Raw genomic sequence first — 25,869 nt, 5'->3', positions numbered from 1 at the left:
TTTTCTCTTAATGACCCTGGCTAAGGGCTTATCAGTTTTATTTATCTTGGTGTCACTGATTTTTTGTTGTTGTTGTTCTCTATTTTATTTAGTTCCTCTCTTATATTTATTTTTTCCTTCCTTCTACTGATTTTGGGCTTTGTTTGGTCTTCTTTTTCTAATTCATTTAGATAATAAATTACATTTTTTATTTGAAATTTTTCTTGTTTCTTGAGGTAAGACTATGTTGCTGTGAATATCTCTCTTATAACTGCTCTTGCTGTATCCCATAGATTTTGGAAAGCTGTGTTTTTATTGTCATTTATTTTGATGTATTTTGATGCTTCCTTTTTTGATTTCTTCAATGGCCCATTGATTTTTAGTAGCATGTTGTTTAGTCTCCATGTGTTTGTGTTTTACCCATTTTTCTTCCTGTAATTGATTTCTAGTTTCATACTGTTGCAGTTGGACATGATGCAGTTGGACATAATTTCCGTCTCTTAAATTTGTTTAGACTTGTTATGTGACTTAGCATGTGATCTGTTCTGGAGAATGTTCCATGTGTACTTTGTACTTGAAAAGAATGTGTATTGTGCCGCTTTTGAATGGAATGTCCTGTAGATATCTATGAAGTACAGCTGGTCTGATATGTCATTTAAGGTCATAGTTTATTGATTTTTTGTCTGGATGATGGTCCATTGATGTAAGTGAGATGTTGAAGTCCACTACTATTATTATATTATTGTAAATTCCTCCCTTTATGTCTATTAATATGTTTTATACTTTTATGTGCCTATATCACAGAACAAACTCCTGACCACCCTGCCCCACTACCTCAAAATGAATAGCCAGCATCTTCTATATGTGCTAGGCACTGTATGTTATTTTAAAACTTAGCAAGCATAGAGTGATGTGAGGATAAAGACAATAAAAGGAGTTAAGAAAGCCCACAACTAGTTAGAGCTGCTGGGTTGTTACCATTCAGACCTGTGGGGAACAAGGACACATTAGAATAAAAAGTCATTTGTAAGAAATGCCACTGACTTATATATAGCAGTTTTCCTTTTATCTGTACTTTGAAATTATGATTACAAGATATAACATAGAAAAGATATTCCATGGCTAAGTAAGTTTGAGAAACACTGGGTTCCATGTTGTTTGAAAGGTTTATTTTGCTGGTAGACGCCTAAAAGTCTTTCATATGATAATGAGCATTATAAATCTCTAAGAGGAAGCCTTCCCCTTGGAGATATCCTTTGGAACTAATATTCAGTAGAATTGGCTATGTGAATCACTGGTAAAGATTATCAGGACACTAATTCAGAGGCTGAGGTGATTATCATAGGCTACAAAGTTAGAGCAGGCTTTTTGAGAGCAGAGCCTTGAGTTGGATCTTGCAGGATGGAACTTTTGGAAAACAAAATTGGGGTTTCATTCAAGGTGTGGTTCTTTTAGAGCTCCATTAATGGTTCAGTTTTGCTTGAAGTAAAGGGTTCATGTAGGAAAATAAGGTTGGGGATGTGGATTGAAGCTGAATCTTCTCTCATGTCAGAAGACAATCTAGGGTTCAGCTAAGCAAATGGATCTTCAGATATAATGAGTTAGACCAGAAAGAGGTTAAATCAAGGTGAAAATATAGTCTTGGAAGGACAGGACATGTACCTATAAAAGTGAGTCATACCCAAATATGTGAGAAGATCAAGAAGGCATTACAAATCCCAAGCAAGTTGCTGAGTGGGATAGAGGCAGAGAGGAGCAATCAGTCAGGGCAATCTTAGACATGGCTGGGAAGGCCTGGAGTGTGGGAAGTCCAGGATTTTTCCCAGCTGGTACAGAGAATCCAGGCTGATGACTGCTGTCCTTTTCTCATAGCCTTCTGGGAATGGGTGACTCTGGGATGGCAAAGATTGGTAGTCAAAAGGAGGTGTGAGGCCCACAGGTAAGGCTTGTACATATTAAACTTGAAAGTAAAAAGACTAGGCTTACCTCAGATTTTCTTTTCTTCATGCACAAAACCCAAAGCTTCTCATTGCAGATGTTAAATATGTTAATATGTGGCATTTAATATGATTATTTTTGAATTCTAAAGTAGGACTGAATTGGGCACAAGGCATATTTTTACCATTAGAAAGAAAACCACTTTGTAAGATAGTGATACACAGATACGATATCTTTTAAATAAATGAGACTAATTTCATTTATATTGTATGAAAAAAATCTCCAGGAAGGAGATAATATTTGCTTAGTGTATAAGTGATGCTTATAGCATCTGTAATGATCAGGTTTTCTTCTCATGGTAGTATTTAGTAGCTGATTCTTGATAATTTTTGCAAATTGAAAAATGAAGTCATGGATTTTTCCTAATGTCTTCGTTAGTGTTTTTCTGGTAAAAAGAGCAGAACTCAGTATCTGTTATAGTGAATTATTTATTGATATTAAATTTCCTTTTTTCCTACATAGAGACTCTGGTAGTTCTATAGAAATACAGTTCTTCTGAGTGTAATGTAATCTTACCTTGTAAATTACTTTTGAAGTTATTTGATGGGAAAATTCTGTAACATTAGCTTCTTGACTCAGATGTGAACTATGAGTATTTTCCACCGTTGAGATTTTGGTTTTATGATACAGGTAAATGAATTCTGTGAGGGAGTTGGTAAAAGATTTATAGAAGAGATGAGATCTGACCTGAATATTGGAGGAAGGGTAAGATTTAAGAAAGGAAGAATGTTTCCAGTTGGTAAAGTTACGAAAACAAAGAAAAGAGAAAGTGTTAGGTTCATAGCATATTAAATAGCAATGAAATGATCAGCTTGTCTGGAGCTGGTGGTCATGGAGCATATAAGAACTGAGACTGAGAAGGAGAGTTGGCATGTCTGGGCTGCCCTGGCAACCTGTTATGCTATGGCTGACTGTCTCCTACAGTGGTGTTTCTGTAAACACTGGGTCTGACAGGTGGTAGTGTATGTTCCCTGCAAAAAGGGAATTTTGCAGTCAAATAATTTTGGGAAATACTGGTTCAAGAGACTGTGACTCTCAAAGGCAAAATGCAAACAGTATTTCCCCATGACAAGAGACCCCTTTCCCCACAAAATACATACTGGAGTCAGTGTTCTGTGGATCCCAGTTTGGTAACTGGTACTGAGGGTTTCTGAGACTAAGTTCAGTTTTGGATCAGGCACAGGGTGTGTTCAGGGTGTTTCAGAAAGATTATCTTAGCATCCACTTGTGGATCAAATTGGAGGAGGATGGATAGAGGTGGGATGGGTAGTGCAGGTCAGGCAGGGAAATTCATTAATGCAGGGAGGGTCAGGAAACTGAACATCTGCTGGCAAGTGGAGGGTGCTGTGTGAGGGTGATGCTGACCTGAAACAGCCTGGTGACAGTCGGAAAGCAATGGAAATGGCAGACGTGAGAGATACTCAAAAGAAAGATACCACAGTGCTTTTTGGTAGACTGGCCATTGAGGGTGAGACATGGTGAAGAATCACATGTCTTCTCAGATCTGAACTAGAGTGACTGGGAGAATTATGACTTTAATAGGAACTGGCAAGCCAGAAGGCCTGGGTTTTACTCCTAGCTTTGCCGATAGCAAATGTGACCTTAAGCAAGCCATTTCATCTCCTTTGGCATCAGTTGCCTCGTACACCAGATAAGGATATTTGGGTAGGGCGTGTTGATCCTTTTTGGCTAGTAGGTTATGATTCTCTAGTTTGACAGATGCTGAGCTCCTTAAAATCAAGAAGTGCCTTATCCTTATCTGTATCCCATGTATGGCACAGTGCCAATTAATGGGTGGATGGAAGAACAAATGAACAAATGGAAATCAATTAATGATGATGAATTTGGTTCTAAACAGGTTGAATTTGAGATGACACTAGATGTTCAAATAATTTTGAAAATTCAGTACGTAATTTGTGGGATGGGAATCAGGTCTAGAGGCAAGATTTGTGAGTATCCTTTGGAGGTCTTCACAGAAGGGATGAAGAGCGGATGGAAATTCCAAAATAAGAACAGAGCACAGAAAGAAATTTGCAGCAGGCCTAAGATAGCCTCCAGGTGCTCACCTTTAGAGGCCCCGCAAAGAGGGGAGAGGCTGTTAATTCACAGAGAGGGATGGCCAAGAGGAGAATCAGCCAACTGAGAACTCACCAGGCTATCCTACATGTCTTTCTACCCTGTTACCACCATTTGTTCATCACCATTTTCTACTGAAGGATCTTCTGAATCTTGCTCATGTATAAGATCAGTTGTGCCAAATGGCCACTATTTAATTTCTGACAGTTGAGATATGCATCAGTGATTAGTTTTCTTTATTATGATGTGATTCTTTTTAATTAGTTTCTTGATGTGATCTGAGTTCACAATAGAAGCAGAGATGATTAAAACCAAGCAGTGCCACCTACTGATCTAACAATCAGTCTCTAATCGATGGTCTGTTCAAAAAATAAAATTAAATGTTGATGTAGGGGTTTAGAGACTACCTTGCTTTCTGTTAGGTCCTTCAGCCTCTTTGTCCACCAAGGAAGGATATTTTCTTCAAATGAGGTAAACTTGAAAAATAAATTTAAAAACCAAAAAGAAAAAAAATAGTACTTTAGGGTCTGAAAATAAGTAAGAAATGATGCGCTTATTTTCTTAGACCTTTGTCTGTATATCTGGTTCTTTAAATGCATGAGCTAAAACAGAGTTTAGTTTAGCCCTTATTGTGTTCCTTGCATATTGAGTGTTTTATGGGAACATTGTTCCTATTTTAGAGGCTCTTTCAATTTAAAGCAAGTAGATTAAAGATTAAGAGATCAGTCACTGTCCACAAATTGTCAAAAGGTGGTGAGGGTTTGAATTTAAATCACATTTTGTTTATATAATCTTGTGAGAAGTAATTTGACTCAGTGCTGTAAGAATGATCCAAAACTCTGGAACTACAGGTTCTTACTCTACTCTATAACCTTTTCACTGCTTGACACCTGGTTGGTTCCACTGTCTCAGTTCATTTTCTTCTCATCATGCTCATTGAATACCATTGCTATAGGGTCTGTTGGCAGAATCTTGGGGAGTTATGCCTGGGTGTCTTTGGATCTGGTGTGGTCACAGAGTGCAGAAGTGGAAGTTTGTCTTTTGAGAGACTCCAGACATATTCATTGGTGGAAGAAGGGTGTGGGCAAAAACACAGGAAGTAGGCAGTTTTGGGCAGATACATGAAAACTGGATGGAAGGGATTTTTTTCAACTTAGTTGGTAATTATTGATATTCTAATAGTAACCACTGATATTCTAATAGTAACAAAAATTGTTGTTCTAGTCATTAAAACATGTGTATTACTGCTATTTATATCAAGTTCCTCATGTCAGTTGTTTTGATAACATTTCAACATACTAATGTACTTAACCTAAAATTTCCCTTTATTCCTTACCTAGGGAAGGCACAAGGTTCTATAGAATACTGATCATTTCTCAAGCCTGCATCCACACAGGTTTCTTTCCCCTTTGAAAAAGAATCGCAAAATTGAGTCTATTATGCATGTTTTGTGCCTTCCAGAAAAACAAGTGAAATGGACTACTTTCAGAAATATAATATACTATTTTACTAGATGGACTCTAGCTGTACAGAATTTTGACAGTCTTATTCTCTCATTTCCTTTGCTTATGTCTCTTGGGTACCCTGAGTGAGAGAAATTCAAAGACAGAAAACACAATTCTGAGAATTGAGAGGCAGAAGAATATTACAGGGCAAAAAGAGAGAATTAAGCCTTCGATTTCCATGGGCATCTAGGAGTCCTCAGAGAAATCACAGCACAGGTGTGGTAGCCTTGCTTCTGAACTCTGGTACTGCTAGCTCAGGTCACAGTTTTAAAATGTAGCCATTTTCTGAATGTTGAACACTAGATATTTTCTCAAAAAGAAATGTCTGAGAATTTAAAGATATTTGCCCAAATTGGCCCTAACTGATTGACTGACTGACATCAGGGAAAACATTTCTGCTTCTTTTAGCAAGTGTCTTCCATCAAAGCGGACTTCACCCAGTATTCCTAGGAAGCTTCAGCTTAATTTAACTAAGCCTTTTAAAGGGAGATAAACTTGATAATTTCTTTATTACCATGTAAGTAACAGTAAACCATGCTTTGTCGTCACCTAAGCCTGCAGAAAACAGGGGGTTCAGCAATTCAGACTTTGAAAGCACAGCTCAAATTTAGTTTACTTTTATTTTTCCCAAATTGGCATAGCATGTGAGCTCAGCAGAACTAGGTTGGGTGGGAGCCCAGATGGCTAGCAAAGAGGAAGGATCGAGCTTTTTACTGCAAACCCCTTCCACTTCTTGTACCATTAGTCATGAGTCACATTGCAAACGTGTGGGCGCTGACTTCTTGGAAATGGACACTGGAGAGGAGAAAAGAGGACAGGGATGTGCTGAGAACACACTGTCCTTGACAAGTCACGGCTCTTCCGTCAGCGTGCTTTTCCCATTCTTCACCCTCCCTTTATTATTGTTCATCCTCTCAGATCTTTGCGCTCAGCCAAATCTTTTCCATTTGTGCTGGTATATTCACTGTTGTATTTGAGAAGCAGTGGAGGTGAAGAGAGACTTAGAGAAGTCTTAGAACCATCAAGGTTCCTCGTGGCTTGTTAAATAAATTAAGACCCTTCTTTTTTGAAAGTGATGCAGGTCTAGCTCTCTCCAGAGGAATGCAGGAACATCACCGCTTGACACCTGTTTGGTTCCACTGTCTCAGCTCCACAAAATCCCATTGGAATTTTTGCTGTACATGGGTTGGCGTATCTCACCCAAGAGAACACATCTTTTGTGAAACATTCTCTGAGAGATGGCCAAATCTTTTTTTTAAGATTTTTTTTGGGGGGATGTGGACCATTTTTTAAAGGCTTTATTGAATTTCTCACAATATTGTTTGTTTTATGTTCTGGTTTTTTGGCCACAAGGCATGTGGGATCTTAGGCCCCTGACCAGGGATGGACCCCACACCCCCTGTGTTGGAAGGTAAAGTCTTAACCACTGGACCTGCAGGGAAGTCTCCCCGGGATAGCCAGATCTTAAAACCTTCTCTTAAAAACTTTTCTGGTCAGAATCAAAACTTGCCTAAATTCACAGTTACCTCTCCCAGGAGATATACTGAAAGAGCAAAATCTCTGCATGCCATGTGCCAATTCAGTCTTTTCTTTCAATGATAACTAGAACAGTTTACCTTTAGTTTTTAGCTTCTATTTTTTCTTGTTTCTCTTTGAGACACTTCTATTAATATTTGCCCCAGGTGACAATAAAGAGAAACTCTCATTGATCTGGAAGGTTCTAAGAAAGTCGTTGTGGATAATGCCACAGATTACAGCTCCTAATCAGTACTTCTATTTTTTCTCTTATTGTCTAATAGGAATTTGACTTTAAGGGGATATTTTTATTTCCCAAGAGAAATTCTTTAAATTTTTCTTAAATACGATAAGATAGCTGAAAATATTTGTTCCATTCTACCAAAAGAATACTTCCATTTTGGTAGAACATTATGAAATTCATGGCACATTATAGCTGCTCTTGAAGTCATTATTCAGTAACCTTGTTCTGAATTGGCTGTACCCTGACCCAACCAGGACAGCTTGGTGAAGATCCTTCAGTGCACTTCTCAAGGGCTGCACCAGCTAACGTTGACTGTCATTCATAGGAACCTCCTGCGAGTCACCTTCCAAAGTGCCTGAATGTTGAGGATGCAGCATGTCCTACTACGTCCACTGGACAAACACCAGGTCCCACTGGCTTCAATTAAGCCTGATTGTTGGCTGTAGTGTTTTTAAATTTCTCCTGGCAGTTTTGAAAAGCAGAGGCCTCACGTTTTGTTATAATTGCAGCAGGGTTCATGAAATTAAAGAAAAAAGTACTACAGAATCCCAGCTCTACCACTTAACTGTTGATGCAGCCTTGGGTGAGATACTTAACTTCTCCTTGCCTTGGTTTTCACATGTTTAAAATGGGGATAATACTACTTCACAAGGTTGTAAAGATTGAACTAGGTCATGTACATCAGCACTTAACACAGTACTGGGAACATGAGCTCTCACTTAATAGCAAATACAATGGTTTGAAGTTAAATACTATTCAGCCTTATGTTGTGTCTAATCTCTTGCCAGATTAGAGAGTATGATTGGAAAGTGTAACATTTGAGTGGGCAAACGTTTGGATTACTCTTCTAAATGTAAGTTGGGAATTAAAATGCAGCTATTTTATGATAAATGAAGGCAGAATCATATTGTAAACTACTTTCCAGATAAGCCAATGTATCCATTTATGTATGTATGTATGTATGTATGTATGTATGCTCAGTTGCTCAGTGATGTCCAACTCTTTGTGACCCTATGCACTATAGTCCACCAGGCTCGTCTGTCCATGGGATTTTCCAGGGAAGAATACTGGAGTGAGTTATAGCCCATTCTTCTTGCACTTTGGGCTTTGATTTTCAAAAATTTTCAAGAAATAGTTCTTCATTGGAAAGAAGGAAGGAAGGAGATGGATAAAGGAGGGGAAAAGGTGATTTTAAAGTATTTATTTTTATCTAAAGATTTACAACAGAGAATTTTTAAGTCAGTTCAGTCACTCAGTCATATCCAACTCTTTACGACCCCATGGACTGTAGCACACCAGGCTTCCCTGTCCATCACCAGCTCTCAGAGTCTGCTCAAACTCACGTCTGTCAAGTAGGTGATGCCATCCAATCATCTCATCCTCTGTCATCCCCTTCTCCTCCTGCCGTCAATATTGCCCAGCATCAGGGTCTTTTCCAATGAGTCAGTTCTTGGCATCAGGTGGTCAAAGTATTGCAGCTTCAGCGTCAGTCCTTCCAATGAATATTCAGGACTGATTTCCTTTAGTATTAACTAGCTTGATCTCCTTGACCCAAGGAGTCTCCAAGGGACTTTCAAGAGTCTTCTCTAACACCACAGTTCAAAATCATCAATTCTTTGGTGCTCAGCTTTCTTTATGGTCCAGCTCTCACGTCCATACATGAGTACTAGAAAAAGCATAGCTTTGACTAGACAAATCTTTGTTGGCAGAGTAATGTCTCTGCTTTTCAATATGCTGTCTAGATTGGTTATAGCTTTTCTTCCAAGGAGGAAGTGTCTTTTAATTTCATGGCTGCAGTCACCATCTGCATTGATTTTGGAGCCCAAGAAAATAAAGTCTGTCACGGTTTCCATTGTTTCCCCATCTATTTGCCATGAAGTGATAGGACCAGATGCAATGATCTTAGTTTAATGAATGTTGAGTTTTAAGCCAACTTTTTCACTCTCTTCTTTCACTTTCATCAAGAGGCTCTTTAGTGCCTCTTTGCTTTCTGCCATAAGGGTGGTGTCATCTGCATATCTGAGGTTATTGATATTTCTCCTGGCCATCTTGATTCCAACTTGTGCTTCGTCCAGTCTGGGATTTTGCATGATATACTCCACATATAAGTTAAATAACCAGGGTGACAATATACAGCCTTGACGTACTCCTTTCCCAATTTGGAACCCATTTGCTGTTCCATGTCTGGTTCTAACTGTTGTTTCTTGACCTACATACAGATTTCTCAGGAGGTAGGTAAAGTGTTCTGGTATTCCCATCTCTTGAAGAATTTTCCAGTTTGTTGTGATCCACACAGTCAAAGGCTTTGGCATAGTCAATTAAGCAGAAGTAGATGTTTTTCTGGAACTCTCTTGCTTTTTCAATGATCCAATGGATGTTGGCAATATGATCTCTGTTTTCTCTGCCCTTTCTAAATCCAGCTTGAACATCTGGAAATTCTCAGTTCACGTACTGTTGAAGCATAGCTTAGAGAATTTTGAGCATTACTCTGCTAGTGTGTGAGATGAGTGCAATTGTGCAGTAGTTTGAACATTCTTTGGCGTTGCCTTTCTTTGGGATTGGAATGGAAACTGACCTTTTCCAGTCCTGTGGCCACTGCTGAGTTTTCCAAATTTGCTGGCATATTGAGTGCATCATGTTTTAGGAATTGAAGTAGCTCAGCTGGAGTTCCATCACCTCCACTAGCTTTGTTCGTAGTGATGCTTCCTAAGGCCCACTTGACTTCACATTCCACGATGTCTGGCTCTAGGTAAGTGAGCACACCATCATGATTATCTGGGTCATGAAGATCTTTTTTTGTATAGTTCTTCTGTGTATTCTTGCCACTTCTTCTTAATATCTTCTGCTTCTGTTAGGTCCATATCGTTTCTGTCTTTTCTTGTGCCCATCTAGGAGGAGAGTGAAAAAGCTGGCTTAAAACTCAACATTCAAAAAACTAAGATCATAGCATCCGATCCCATTACTTCATGCAAATAGATGGGGAAACAATGGAAACCATGACAGACTTTATTTTCTTTGGCTCCAAAATCACTGCAGATGGTGACTGCAGCCATGAAATTAAAAGACACTTCCTCCTTGGAAGAAAAGCTTATGACCAACCTACACAGCATATTAAAAAGCAGAGACATTACTTTGCTGACAAAGGCCTGTCTAGTCAAAGGTATACTTTTTCCAGTAGTCATGTATGGATGTGAGAGCTGGACCATAATGAAAGCTGAGCGCCAAAGAACTGATGCTTTTGAATAGTGGTGTTGGAAAAGACTCTTGAGAGTCCCTCTGACTGCAAGGAGATCCAACCAATCCATCCTAAAGGAAATCAGTCCCAAATATTCACTGGAAGTACTGATGCTGAAGCCCTAATACTTTGACCACCTGATGCCAAGAACTGACTCATTGGAAAAGACCCTGATGCTGGACAATATTGACAGCAGGAGGAGAAGGGAATGACATAAGATGAGACGGTTGAATGGTGTCACCAACTCGATGGACATGAGTCTGAGCAGACTCAGGAGTTGGTGATGGACAGGGAAGCCTGGCGTGCTGCAGTCCATGGGATCGCAAAGAGTCGGACTTGACTGAGTGACTGAACTGAACTGAACTTGCATGAAATATTCCCTTGGTATCTCTAATTTTCTTGACAAGATCTCTAGTCTTTCCCATTCTATTGTTTTCCTCTATTTCTTTACATTGATCACTGAGGAAGGCTTTCTTATCTCTCCTTTCCATTCTTTGAAACTCTGCATTCAGATGGGTATATCTTTCCTTTTCTCCTTTGCCTTTGGCTTCTCTTCATTTCTCAGCTATTTGTAAGGCCTCCTCAGACAACCATTTTGCCTTTTGCATTTCTTTTTCTTGGGGATGGTCTTGTTCCCTGTCTTCTGTACAATGTCACAAACCTCCGTCCATAGTTCATCAGGCACTGTGTCTATCAGATCTAATCCGTTGAATCTATTTGTCACTTCCACTGTACAATTGTAAGGGATTTGATTTAGGTCATACCTGAATGGTCTAGTGGTTTTCCCTACTTTCTTCAATTTAAGTCTGAATTTTGCAATAAGGAGCTCATGATCTGAGCCAGAGTCAGCTCCCAGTCTTGTTTTTGCTGGCTTTATAGATCTTCTCCATCTTTGGCTGCAAAGAATATAATCAATCTGATTTTGGTATTGACCATCTGTTGATGTCCATGTGTAGCCTCATCTCTTGTGTTGTTGGAAGAGGGTATTTTCTGTGACCAACACATTCTCTTGGCAAAACTCTGTTAGCCTTTTCCCTGCTTCATTTTTTACTCCAAGGCCAAATTTGCCTGTAACTCCAGGTATCTCCTGACTTCCTACTTTTGCATTCCAGTCCTCTATGATGAAAAGGACATCTTTTTTTAGTGTAAGTTTCGAAGGTCTTGTAGGTCATCATAGAGACATCGTAGAGAATTTTTAAAGGTCCTATTTAATCATTGCCAATATCATTTTTTAAGGAGATCATTTTAATGGGATACCGTTCTCATGATTGTATTAATTGCTTACCATGAAACAGTGGCTGTATGTTCGTAAATAGCTTTCAAGCCGTCTCCAAACAGTCCCTGTCAAGACACTTGGTTGTTCTTGTCCCAGAAGTTCCATTTCCAGAATTATTTAATATTTGGGTCAAAAACACAAACATAGCAAATTAACTTTAAACTTGAAAATTCAAAGTTGGTTTCTTCTAGCAGGTCACTTGATTGATAAGTGAAATGTAGTGGTGGTTCTGAGGGGAAAACAAAAGATTAAGACCAAGAAGGAAGATCATTACAGTAAAACTGAAGGCCATTTTGCCAATTATTTTCAACAAACAAGATAATGGGCATCTGTAGATTATAGTCTACGTTCTCAGTCTCTCATTTGGAGCAGGACAATGGAGAGCGATGGGAAAGGAGTCGTTTGTGGAAGGCAAGGAGAACAGCAGGGGGTTCTGAGTGATGAGGCTGGTTTCACAGGCCTGGGAGGAAACAATACTGATGTCAGAGCCGGTGGGGGACATTGTGAATGTTTTGGCTCTCAGAAAGAAACTTTAGAACTGAGCAATAAAGAAAGAAAAATTCTTTTCAGAGACGACATAAATGACATGGTAGTTAACTTCAGAAATGTCTGAAAAGTAATATGAAATATATCAAAGATACATAAATAAAAATGGGGTCATCTTAGGCTGATGACCTGTTTCTGGTATTTGCACTCTCTGATTTGGTAGGAAATGCTGTAGTGAGTTTTTGCTGTAAAAAAAAAAAAAAATTAAGTTCTTTAACTTTTGTTTTTATTCCAACTGAAAAATAAAAGTGCCCTTCTGCATGTTCCTAACTCCTTGAAATGACCTAATGTGAGAAGCATCCCTCTGTGACAGGAAACTGAATGACCATACTTGTGTTTTTACAGATACATTCAGCATTCTTAATGCACGTTAGCTGCTACAAGCCCAGGAGAGGGTTTAGAATAGGATTTGTCCTTGAATTATCTCCTGGGGCTCAGTAAAAGCAGTAAATTACTAGCAGATGTCGTAGACACAACAAAACCACTGCATGGTACCCACAGTCCCATTCTCTCAGTCTGAACACCGGGTGGACTCAGATCCTCTTGTATTGGTCTTCCCTCACCATGCAGAAGGGCTTCTCAGCCTCCAAGGGCCATCAATTTATCAGACAGTCTGCTCCTGGATCACATCCAGATGTTATTGCTCCTTCCTCTGCGAGAGTCCGATTGCCTCTCTGGAGCATGTCTGTCCCACCTTTTTCCAACACACCAGTTGGAGGAAGGCATGGCAGCCCATTCCAGTATTCTTGCCTGGAGAATCCCCATGGACAGAGAATCCTGGCAGACTATAGTCCATGGGGTTTCAAAGAGTCAGGCATGACTGAGTGACTAAGCACAGTCTGATAATCAGACTTCTTTGAAGATGGGGTGTGCAAAAGTGCCTCTGGGATAATACTTAAGTGTATTTGCTTCTTGTATGCACATGGGCCCTGGATTTTCTTGCTTGAATAATGTTTTTGAAAGTTGTTTGGACCAGCCCAAACCATAAGACTTGAATTTATCTATGGATACTGAGCTTATCTGTCTTCCAGCATATCCTTTTTGGGGCATTTCCTACCATTTTGGTGAGGCTTTTCTAGTAGAGATTTTCTAGGGATCCAAGATGGCCTCTGTGGTCAAGCAGTTTGAATGGGAACAGGTTAGCTGTGTCCATTCTACACTTCCAAACAAAGCAGAGACTAATCCCTCCAGAGGAATACATTTGTCTTATGGGTTAGGAGTAAGCCCAGGTCTTCAACCATTCTAAGATGGACTACCCACTGATATACCACTGAATGGATGAACCACCTTTTCTTTTTGGCCTCTCTGCTCATTCTAGCCACAAACATTCCCAGCACTCCGTATCACCAGAATCTCCACAAATCAAAATGGGCTAGGTATTCACTATTTATCAGAAGAGAGCAGATATCAGCTTCAAGGTTTGGAAAAGGGCTACAGTGAGATGCCCAAATAAGCGAAAGTGCTTAGGACTTCCCTGTTCCCTGCATGATCTCAAAAGTCCCTGTTAGATCTAAAACTGTATGACTTTTGTGTTCCAGTTGAGGAGAAGATGGCAGAAACAGGTTGCAAAAATGAATAGGCAACTGCCAATAGCTACACATTGTACAAACTGAATGGATACAACCAATTCAATAAATATGTTGAACACTTACTATGAGCCACCTCTGGTTTAGGGGCTGGAGATAGAACAGCACCCACCCTCACGGAGCCTTCATTCTAGTGGGCTGAAGGGATGTGAGTGCTCCCAGGACCCACGTGACCCCCACAGCCCTCACTGCTCCTTCTTGGAGGCTCTGTGCCCTTTATTCTCCTGAAGCAGGGGGATACAGCCTGAGAAGCACACTCACCAGACAGTTACCTTCATAAGCAAACCCAAATTGACTCTAGTTTTCTCTTCCTTGCCCTCTTGTTTGATATCTGCATTTTAAACCACTTTCGTGTCTGCTTAATTCTTTATTCCAGCACTATATTCATGTCAAGTCAAAACGGAAATAGAACATGCATGTGGGATTGTCTGAAACTGGATCCTAATTATTTATCGTCACCTTTCTTAGTTTTTTATTTAGTTGGTAGGACTGTTTATACATTTTTGGATGTGCTTATCACTGATACTCTATTTGGCCTTATTTATAAAAACCATAGAAAAAAACACATTTTCTTCCCTAATTTTTCTGATATTTTCATCTTAGTCATTCCAAGTGGCAAAAGAATAACATCAATCATAGCAAGCCATTATTTGCTGAGCTCTTACTGTATACTAAATGTGGGTCAAAAGCATTTGACCTCATCATCCCTCATCAGACCTTAGGAAACTCTTTGAGGCAGATGCTATATAACATGTCCTTTTATAGCCCTGAGACGTTACATGGTTAGTAGAAAATATTTTTCAAAGGGTATCTCAAGGGGATTCTGATATTGTCGTATGTTGCATTCCAGTTTCAAATCTCAGTTTTCTTATTATGACTTTTGAGTAGTTTGAGTTAAAATGAGAAATAATATCACACAGGAACAGAACCAGAGTTCGATTCGGCCGTCGTTCTGCCTCAGACTATTGCTATTTTCACAAAATAAGAGTGTTTCCTTACGCTGTCACTCAAAGGTTCAGAATGTGGTTTCTCCATCAAGTGAATTAGATACTTCTTTGCATGTGAAAAGCAGTATCTGGATCTTATGTAGCTAAAGCACATATAGCACTTATCACATATATTTTAAGATATTTGTGTACATTTTTATCATCCCTCTAAGAGATGAGCTCCATGCAATCTTAGACTATGCCTTTCTTAAGCTCTGAAGCCCAATGCTGTACACGCGCTGGCATACAATGAATATTAGTTGAATCCACAAACTTTAGAAAATGCCCAAAGTACTCTAGCTTCCTTTAGTAGCTAATTATAAATCCATTTACTCACTGAAATGATCTTTGAAGCTTTTTTCCAGCTTGTATCACCTCTCAACAAGTAGTAGAAATTTCCTATCCATTGGGTAAAGTTGTGCTTACTTTTATTTTTTGTCAAAATATTTCCTTCAAATTTCTTAGAGTCATAATAACAGCATTTAAAAGCAGTGTCTTACCTTCATCATACTGTTTTTTAATGATTCTTTCATGTTTTTAGGAAGGTGATGTCTGGCCCAATTCATCAGCTGAAATCACTGTGTATTTTAATCCCCGGGAAGCCAAGCTCTACCAGCAGACCGTCTACTGTGACATTTCAGGTAAAGACTTCCTTCATGTGGTAAATTCAGGTTACCAAATGCCCAGAGCATAAAGTGATAAAATGCTGTGTGTGTGAGAATATTGGGGTTTATGTGCAGTACATGATATCAGGAGGAGAATAATAGAGGCAAGTTATGCACTTCATACTTCTTTCTGGAACAGATCAAACTTTGAAGTACCTTATAATTGTGGTGTGCTGGGTGGGGATGGAAAACCACGGATCTAGGTTACCCCTTGATTTTTAAGAGCAGTAAGAATATTAGTTGGAATTCTCTTGCTTTTTCTATGATCCAAGCAAGAGAATTCCAACTAATATTCTTATTGCTCTATAAATCAAGGAATAATTTGGATCATAGAAAAAGCAAGAGAATTCCAGAAAAACGTCTATTTCTGCTTTACATGCTAAAGCCTTTGACTGTGTGGATCACAACAAACTGGAAAATTCTTCAAGAGATGGGAATACCAGAACACCTTACCTGCCTCCTGAGAAATCTATATGTAGGTCAAGAAGAAATAGTTAGAACTGGACATGGAACAGCAGATTGGTCCAAATTGGGAAAGGAGTACATCAAAGCTGTATATTGTCACCCTGCTTATTTAACTTATATGCAGAGTATGTCATGTGATATGCTAGGCTGGATGAAGCACAAGCTGGAATCAAGATTGCCAGGAGAAATATCAATAACCTCAGATATGCAGATGACACCACCCTTATGACAGAAAGCAGAGGAACTAAAGAGCCTCTTGATGAAAGTGAAAGAGGAAAGTGAAAAAGCTGGCTTAAAACTCGACGTTCCGAAAAGTAAGGTCATGGCATCTGGCTTCATGGCAAATAGATGGGGAAACAGTGCAAACAGTGACAGACTTTATTTTTCTGGGCTCTAAAATCACTGCAGATGGTGACTGCAGCCATGAAATTAAAAGATGCTTCTTCATTGGAAGAAAAGCTGTGACCAACCTAGACAGCATATTAAAAAGCAGAGACATTACTCTGCCAACAAAGGTGCATCTAGTCAAAGCTATGGTTTTTCCAGTAGTCATGTATGGATGTGAAAGTTGGACCATAACGAAAGCTGAGCACTGAAGAATTGATGCTTTTGAGCTGTGATGTTGAAGAAGACTCTTGAGAATCCCTTGGACTGCAAGGAGATCCAACCAGTCCATCCCAAAGAAGATCAGTCCTGAATATTCATTGGAAGGACTGATGCTGAGACTGAAGCTCCAATATTTTGGCCACCTGATGTGAAGAACTGACTCAGTTGAAAAGACCCTGATGCTGGGAAAGATTGAGGACAGGAAGAGAAGGGGATGACAGAGGGTGAGATGGTTGGATGGCATCATCGACTCATTGGACCTGAGTTTGAGCAAGCTCCAGGAGTTTGTGATGGACAGGGAAGCCTGTCCATGGGGCTGCAAAGAGTTGGACATGACTGAGTGTCTGAACTGAACTGAACTGAAGAATATTAGTAGTAATAGCAGTATTTGCTCAATAGTAATAGTATTTGTTGCTCAATCATATCTGACTCTTTGTGACCCCATGAACTGTAGCCCTCCAGGCTCCTCTGTGCATGGGGTTCTCCAGGCAAGAATGCTGGGGTGGTTTGCCATTCCCTTCTCCAGAGGATCTGCTTGACCCAGAGATTGAACCTGGGTCTCCTGCATTGCAGGCAGATTCTTTACCATCTGAGCTACAGGGAAGTCCCAGAGTAAGAATATTACTTGACACAAATTCTCACAATGTTATGTTTTATTCTTTTTATAGTATTTGGATAGTTAATTTTTTCCTTTTTAAGTTTTTATCAGAATAATGCATGCCAAGTGAGATGGGAAGGCAGCCTGGCAGTGGCCAGAGCCACAAAGGGGGTTTTCTGGTAGGGTGGCAACCTGATGGCTTCAGGAGATTGGATACATACAGAGGAGTTAGGCAAAAAAGTAAGTATATTGAGGATAACAAGAGCTAGTAATTTTCACTCTCAGAGAAGGGAAATAGAGATATGGGAGGGAGCAAGCCTAAGATGAGCCCTTTGGTATTGGAATGGAATGGTAGATGTCATCTTAGTTAATACCAGCAGTAATAGAGCAAATCAACCTCATATAGCACCTGCTAGGATGCAGTGGAAACACAGCATCTCTTCAATGATATTAAATACTTACTTGGGTCTAATCACAAGGAAGCATCAGACTAACCCAAGTTGAAGGACAAAACATGATGACATCTGGGTGCAACATGTGAACCTGGATTGGATCCTTTGCTACAAAGGACATTATTGAGAGCAAAGGAATATATAGAAGTTCTTTGTACTACTATGGAGAGTTTTATGTATTTTAAAAATGTTTCAGAATTTTTTTTAAAAAAAGCTGATATCAATAAATAAGTAAAAATACATTATAGTAAGATTATAAAGCTAAATAATAGTCTTATTTCTTCAGTACTGCTTTCCAAGAAATACTTTTAGCTGTTTCTTGCTTATATGGCTATTTGTTGATTTATTAACTTCACATACTACTTTTGAGTGCTCAATATGAAAAATGAGGATTTAGTTCACTTCTATCTTCTCTACCCATTCCTGGACTTAATAGATTGGAATTTACATGCAGTAAAATTCACTCTTTTTTGATATACAGTTCTGTGAACTTTGGCAGACGTAAACAGTGATGTAGCCACCGCCAAAGCAAGCGTAGAATATCTCCACCACCCAGTAAAATTTCTTCATGCCCCCCTTTGCAGACAATTCTACCCCCCACCTTAATCCCTGGCAACCCAATTATTTTTATTATATTTATTTTGTTTTATGAGGTTTATTTATAGTCTTAAATAGCCTTTACTTATATATTTAAAACTATAACTTTGTGTCCATCACCTCTACAATATCCTTGGATGAGTTGTCGCCCACTGCGGTTCTCCCTCTTCCGTGAGTTGTTCTGCTTTTGTGTTGTCATGGTTGATAACCACATTCACGTCTTCTGTTTTGTCTGTATAAATTTTATACACTGAAGGGCCAAACTGTACTCTGGGATTACATTTTATCCTCTATTGGTTGAGTGTTCTGACCTTAAGTTGCTCAAAGAATGTCCCTAAGGTCTGAATCGTGTAGATTCTCTTTCTTGACTGTCCACCACCTTCTCACAACTATACCTCATTTTAACTCACTTCATAATTGACTTGACTCTTCTGTACAGTTTTTGGTACTTTCCTCCCTGTGGTTCCTAATTCCTCATTTTTATAATTTGTATCTAAATTTAGGGTTCATGGTTTTCTTTTCCTTAAAGATATTTCCTCAGAGCCCGTCAGCTTTCTATTCTAATTTAGGTCATTTACTTTTTGCACAGTTTTTATCCAGGAGTTGTTGTTCTTTTTTTTAAATTTCCATGTGCGTTCCATTAGATCTTTTGACTCTCATTTTACTCAAGTAATTTCCTCAAAAGGGGTATCTAGATGGGAGACTTTGATCCTTGCATGCAAGAAAATGTCTCCTTCTCCCTCCATACCCACTTGATGGGATTTTCAGGTGGCGCCTCAGATAAAGAACCTGCCTGCCAGTGCAGGAGAGTTAAGAAACACGGGTTCGATCCCTGAGTCAGGGAGATCCCCTGGAGGAGGGCAGCAAACCACTCCAGTATTCTTGCCTGGCAGGCTACGGTCCATAGGGTCGCGAAGAGCTGGGCACAACCTGCACGCACGCACCCATTTGATAGTTCAGCTGACTAGAATTCTAGGTTCAGAATAATTTCTCCTCAGAACTTGGACCCTGTGCCAAATTTATTATAAAAATGCAGAAGCTTGAAGTCACTCAATTCTCATTCTTTTATAGGTGGCCTGGTATTTCTCTCTCATATTTTCTAGGGTTTTCTTTTTGTATTTGGGATCTGAAATGTTGTGAAAGTATGTCCAAGAGTAAGTTTTTCTAGTTCATTCTCCTCAGCTATCTATGGGCCAAGTCTGATGACTCGTATGTTACTTCAGCTCTGGGAATGTTTTTTTTTTTTAACATACTTTCTTCTATCTTTTTTCATTTTATTCTTTTGGGAATTTTAACGTTCCAAAGTTAAACATACAGAACTGATCATCTTGTGTCAAAGAATAAGATTTCAATCCTCTAACATGAATAGTAAATGATATTAGACGCCATTTAAAGCATTAAATAAGGATGCCCAGAGAAATACTGACATTAATCAGTCAGAAAAATCCACATAGCTTGTATCTTGCATTCATAGGACTCATCCCAGTGTTTTCTGGTCTGTGATTGTCTATTTGTATATAAGAATAAGAAAATGGGCTTAATTTTCAGGATAGCTTGTGCTACTTACCTCTTTGTAGGTCTCCCGGGAATATGGCTGTGGTGGTTATTTTAAACTTGGAGAGAGAGTAATAAGAGTGCACAATCATTAGTATCCCCAAGTGCAAAAATTCCACTATTCTGTTATAACCAGCACGTTTCCAGTCCATATCTATACAGTCACTCTTCTCTTTGTGTACAGGGGTCAGGCGGTTTAGAATGGGCTGCCCAACCCAAGACTGTGCCATTTTCCACTTACCCTAGGTGGGTGTCCGTTCCTGATATTTCCCTCACTTCTCCTGGATGTAGCCATCACCTTGACTTTTATGATAGTCTTTTTCTTATTTTCGTGTATTACCACCTGTGTATTCATTCCTAAGCAAAACAGTATAGTTTTACCCATTTTAAAAAATTGTGTGTCTTACTCTGTTAGTACTTGAAAGATAAAGCCACTCAGTAAATACTGATTAAATGAATGAGCAGATAAGTGAAAAAAAATGAATGAATGAATGAGTGAATGAATCCTAGTTTGATCCAGTCTCTCCCATGCCTATGGACGCAGGATTCTCAAAATGGCACTAGGATGAATGTAGAACGGACTGCAAATTTCTGGATTGACCTGTCTGTTTCCATGCTTCAGATCAGCATCATCTACCCCAAACTTCTTAGTGGATCTGGAGGAAATGTTGGTACATCAGTGTTCAGACATAGGCTGGAAATGGTCCAGTGGCCCCCACATCACAGGTGCTGGGATCTCCCTCCCATCGATGGCTCCCCTGGGATGTCATTGTGCTTGGCCTTATTCCAGGGGGCTGGCTGCTCTCCAGGAGGTTCCCAAACATTACATAACTAATTGTATTTATCTATTGTTTTCTTTGCAATTCTGAATTCTGCCACAGAATTCACATCCTGGGTAAAGTGAATGGTGTAATTTTCCATCTGCATGACATTCTTTTTTATTTTGTTAGTGATTTATTTAAAGATATGATTGCCAGGAAAGGGTTTTGTTTGCATAGTAATTCCATATTATCTTCTCTGTAAATTCCATGCAATTCTGTGTGTCTTTTCAAGGGCTGGTGCTGATTCCTTACTATTATCTTCAAAGGGTTGGTGAAACCTCCTGATTTTAGGTCACTAAGAAATACTTCTTAGGCAAATAGAAAAACTCCTTCCCTTGCTTTAATTTTGTTTTCGTATATGGTTTGAGCACATAAAAGGAAAAACATACAGATATGCTTTTCCTCATACTTTTTTACAGAAATGACAGCATACTTTACACAGTAGTTCTAACACTACTTTTTAAATGCTTCTTAGAGATTATTCCATAGCACTAAGTTTAAAAGGGTCATTCTTTTTCATGGTTGTATAGGAATTTTTTGTATTTGTATACCAAATTTTACTTTTAACTTTTTGTCACTGAGAAATAGAACACAGATTCAGAAATGTACATATTGTGTGCTGTGGTAGGCAGAGTAATGGCCTCCCCAAGACGTCCATGTCCCCAGTATCTGTGGATATTTTACATTGCATGGCAAAGGGGAATTAAGGTAGAAAATGGAATTTAGGTTACTATTGAGCTAACCTTAAGGTAAGGAAAATGTCCTGGGTGACTCAATCAATAATAGTCACAAGGGTCCTTAAATGTTCAAGAGGGAGGCTGAAATATCAGTCTCAGTGTCAGAATGCTGCCCTGTATGAAAGATTATACCAGCCATTTCTGGCTTTAAAGCTAGAAAGGCCAAAGAATTCATGCAGCCTCTAGGAAATAGGTAAGGCAAGAAAAGGTGTTTTTTCCTAGACCCTCCAGAGAGGAACACAGCCCTGCCAACACCTTGATTTTAAGCCAGTGAAACCCATTTTGGATTTGGACCTACCAGACTTTTAAGAGAATGTTTATATGTTAAGCCACTAAGTTTGTGGTAGTTCGTTGTAGCAGCATTAGAGAACTAATATACATGAAAGTACAGTGTAACAAATAATTACAGAGCATACATTATGTAATTGCCACCAAGATCAATAATAGAATATTTCAAACCTTTGTTAGGCTCCTGTGTGTTCCTCCCCCGTTACACTCCCTTCACTCCAACTTCCCCCTAGGTAATCATCATTTTCTCCTTCATGACTGTTATCTCCTTGCTTTCACTTATAGTTTATATTCCTGTGTATGTGTAGCTAAATATTACAATTTAGTACCGCCTGCTTTTGGAACGTACGTAATTGGAATCAATCTACATGTCTCATCCACGTTGTTGCTTGTAGCTCTAGTTGTGTTTCATCTTCATTGCTGTAAAGTATTCCCTTATGTGAATGTGTGTTCAGAGACAGGAAGTAGCAGGGAAGGCCGATGTCATTGGTCTTGAGGGAGGCCTCTTGGGATGCATGAAATTTAACCCCTATCTCCAACTGCAACTTTTTCTTCATTTGAAAGCTTCTATAACTGGGCACCACGAGTACAAAGATGCACAAAAGCTTAGCTCCGGCCCTCAGAAAGCATAGAACGGAGTGGGGGGGAACTGACACAGAAACTAGCAAGTATGTAATGCCATACAGTGAATGAATGAAAATTGTTGAAAAGAATAGCCCTGTCTTGCAGTTTTCCTGGAAGGTCCCAGAGAAAGTGACCCTTGAAATATTTGTTAGTCAAGTGGAAAAAAATGGAGGGCCTCGGCATGACAGGCAGAGAAACACTTGTGAAAACACAGAGAAACACTATGTAAAAATGTGACGAGCCTGAGATGACAAAGAATTTTAAGTTCTTGAGGTGTGAATCAGAGAGAAACAGAGACTTGGGAAGGGACAGGCGGGGGCAGGAAATGAAGCTGGAAGCTGGTATATAGTAGGTGGGAACCAGTTCTCAGAGGCCTGCCCTTGACTGGCTGACTAAGCTCAGACTTCATCCTCAGGGAGCGGGGAATCACTGAAGGGCTCTAAGTGGGGAATGACCAGCTCAGACCTGAATATGGCAAGTATAACATCATTAAAACCTTTTCAGTTAATCTGATACTGAATTTTTTTCATTTAAAATTTTCAGATTTTCTTAGAAGTGGTTAAACCTGTATATTAGATATTTATAAAGACTTGCACTCCAGTACTGTTGCCTGGAAAAACCCATGGATGGAGGAGCCTGGTAGGCTGCAGTCCATGGGGTCGCTAAGCGACTGAGCAACTTCACTTTCCCTTTTCACTTTCATGCATTGGAGACGGAAATGGCAACCCACCCCAGTGTTCTTGCCTGGAGAATCCCAGGGACGGGGGAGCCTGGTGGGCTGCCATCTATGGGGCTGCACAGAGTCGGACACGACTGAAGCGACTTAGCAGCAGCAGCAGCAGCTTATGGTTTGATCTAGGTCTCAAAGCTGATCTTTCATCCATCTTGACTTTCCAGTGGAATGTGAAAATACCTAATTTAAAGATTACCCTTAAAAAAACAAAAAACTTGAAGGGAAACCACACATATTTGATTTGAATCACCATATGAGAACTTCAAAGGAAGTAACAGTTTCTGATTTAAACTGTGAAATATATTGCTAGAGAACATGGTTAATGGGTGCTTCAGAGTCAAATTCAGAAAAGCAACATGGTGAAAGTGACTCCAGATGTACCCAATTCCTTGAAAGGCCCAATTAAGGTGAAACCTCATTGTCTGTTTTCACTCTGTGCATCCCAAGAGAAACATCTGAGTTTTTAGCACAATTTGGGACTTTTGAGGTTTATCCTAATTAAACTAAAGAATGGAGGTTTAGGGAAGAGAAAGTTAAATTACTCAAGTCATTAAAAATGTTTTGGGCTTTTCACAGTATTGGTGGCTCAGTGATAAAGAATCTGCCTGCCAATGCAGGAGACATGGGTTTGAACCCTGTGACAGGAAGATCCCCTGGAGAAGGAAATGGCAACTCACTCCAGTGTTCTTGCCTGGGAAATCCCATGGACAGAGGAGCCTGGCGGGCTATAGTGCATGGGGTCATGAAAGAGCCGGACATGCTGCTGCTGCTAAGTCGCTTCAGTCGTGTCCGACTCTGTGCGACCCCATAGACGGCAGCCCACCAGGCTCCGCCATCCCTGGGATTCTCCAGGCAAGAATACTGGAGTGGGGTGCCATTGCCTTCTCCGGAGCCGGACATGACTGAGCGACTAACACTTTCACTTTCATGTGAGTGATACTCTACATAGTTGTAAGTTGTCTTTCTCAAAACTCATCAGATTGCACCCTGAGGATAATATAAGGTGCGTTATTCCTATGAATGTGAAATTATTTTCTTAATCAGCTACTTTAAATTACATTTTCTGTTATCAAATATTTCAAACATAAAAATAATGAACATAATGAGAATAATATGCCAGTATCTTTTATACGTACCCAAAGTTAAGAAAACTTGAACAAATAGAAATACTCATGGTTTTGGTCAGGAAAATCAACATTATAAATAAGTCAGTTCTCCCTGTAAATGTAATGTGATCCCAGTGATAATATCAGTAAGATGTTTGTTTTTTTTTTAATTAGGTTCATTCTAAAACTCCTTTAGAGAAGAAATAAATTCCTGATTGCCTAGAAAATTCAACAGGAATAATGTGGGAGGACTAGCTACACTATATAGTAAAATTTATTTAAAACCTATAGTAAATACAATTGTATGGTTCATGAACATGAAGAGAAAGTAACCGTCAAATCAATGTTTATTTTTATTTTCATCCTTATTAATCATCATCAGTAACAGCAGCGTGTCCTTATCCCCTAAAATCCTATCCTCCCCCAAATCGGTATGTCCCAGTGTCCTATGTGAGCAAAATAAAAACCCTCATTTGCTTAAGTCACTTTGCTGTATTTATCTTTCGATGCATAACAAACTACCCTCAATTTAGTGGTTTAAAACAACTAGCAATCACTTATTTTGCTCATAGATCTGTGATTTAGGATTCAGCAAGGGCAGCGCTCTTTGCTCCACATGAGGACAACTAGGCAAGCTTAAAAGTAGAGGCTGATAGCATTTTTTAGCTCATCCATATCTGGCACTTGATTTCAGTTGTTGGCGGGGCCCTCACCGGGTTCTGTTTGCTGCAAGCCCTATTGTGGCCTCTCCATGTGACTGCTTACTTCCTTGAGGCATGAACAGTGGACTCAGTTGTTGAGACGAGAAATCTCCTGCAGTCTAATTGCCATTTCTTTTGGTTATCTGTCTTTTTTATCAGATTAATATTAAGAATTACTTTATGCTTTGGTGTTCTACAGTTTCACCTAGATGGATTTACCTTAGTTACCCTACTTCAAACTTGGTATGCTTCTTTAATATAAGTACCTTTCATCAATTCTGGAAAATTCTCAGCAGTTATCTCTTCAATGTTTTATCTCATTATCTCAGTTTTCTCCTGGAAATTCTTTTATATGTATATTTTTCCCATGGAATCAAAAAATCTTTTCACTTCTCCTTTATATATTTTTTCTTTTATTCCCCCTGCAATTAAAGCACAGAGTTTTAACCACTGGATCATCAGGGAAGTTGCTCCTTTACATGTTTTCCTTGTATGATACATTCTGGGTTTTCTCTAAGATTTTTATTCCAGTTGACTCTTCAGCTATTTCTACTCCATTTATCTATTTAGTTTTTATTTCATCAATTTGGCGTTTCAGTTTTAGAAGTTCTATTTGGTTTTAATACTTTCATTTATCTCCTTCACATGGTTTCTATTTCTTCATCTATGTCTTTAAAGATTTTGAGAATGCTACATGTTAGACTTTTCTATTATCTCAAACTTTTGGAATACTAATTTACATGTTTGTGGTAACCCCTGCTTTTCCTCGTATTGAATTGATTCTTCAGATGACTTGAAACATAGGTGTTGTTACCTCATCTTTAGCATGTGCTGTGGAATGAATGTTTGTGTCCCTATCCCCTCACTCCCAAATTCATATTTTGAAATATAGTACTCAATGTGATGGTAATTGGAGGGTAGTACCTTTGGATGTGATTAGGACATGAGGGCAGACTCTTCATGAACTCTTTATAAA

General features: G+C 39.2%; 1 protein-coding gene across 1 annotated transcript in view; it reads left to right on the top strand.

Annotated features, from left to right (window-relative positions):
- Positions 1-25,869, top strand: part of HYDIN (HYDIN axonemal central pair apparatus protein) — a 339,593-nt gene that overhangs the window by 85,160 nt on the left and 228,564 nt on the right. The window contains exon 10 of the mRNA XM_081512491.1: positions 15,488-15,587. Within this exon, the coding sequence (XP_081368617.1) occupies positions 15,488-15,587 (100 nt within the window). The remainder of the gene's footprint in view (positions 1-15,487; positions 15,588-25,869) is intronic.

The sequence above is a fragment of the Giraffa tippelskirchi genome, chromosome 7 (genome assembly GCF_054371585.1).
Source record: "Giraffa tippelskirchi isolate mGirTip1 chromosome 7, T2T-mGirTip1v1.2.pri, whole genome shotgun sequence".
NCBI classification, from domain to species: Eukaryota; Metazoa; Chordata; class Mammalia; order Artiodactyla; family Giraffidae; genus Giraffa; species Giraffa tippelskirchi.
Note: the sequence above shows the minus strand (reverse complement) of the source record. Positions and strands in the feature narration are given on the sequence as shown.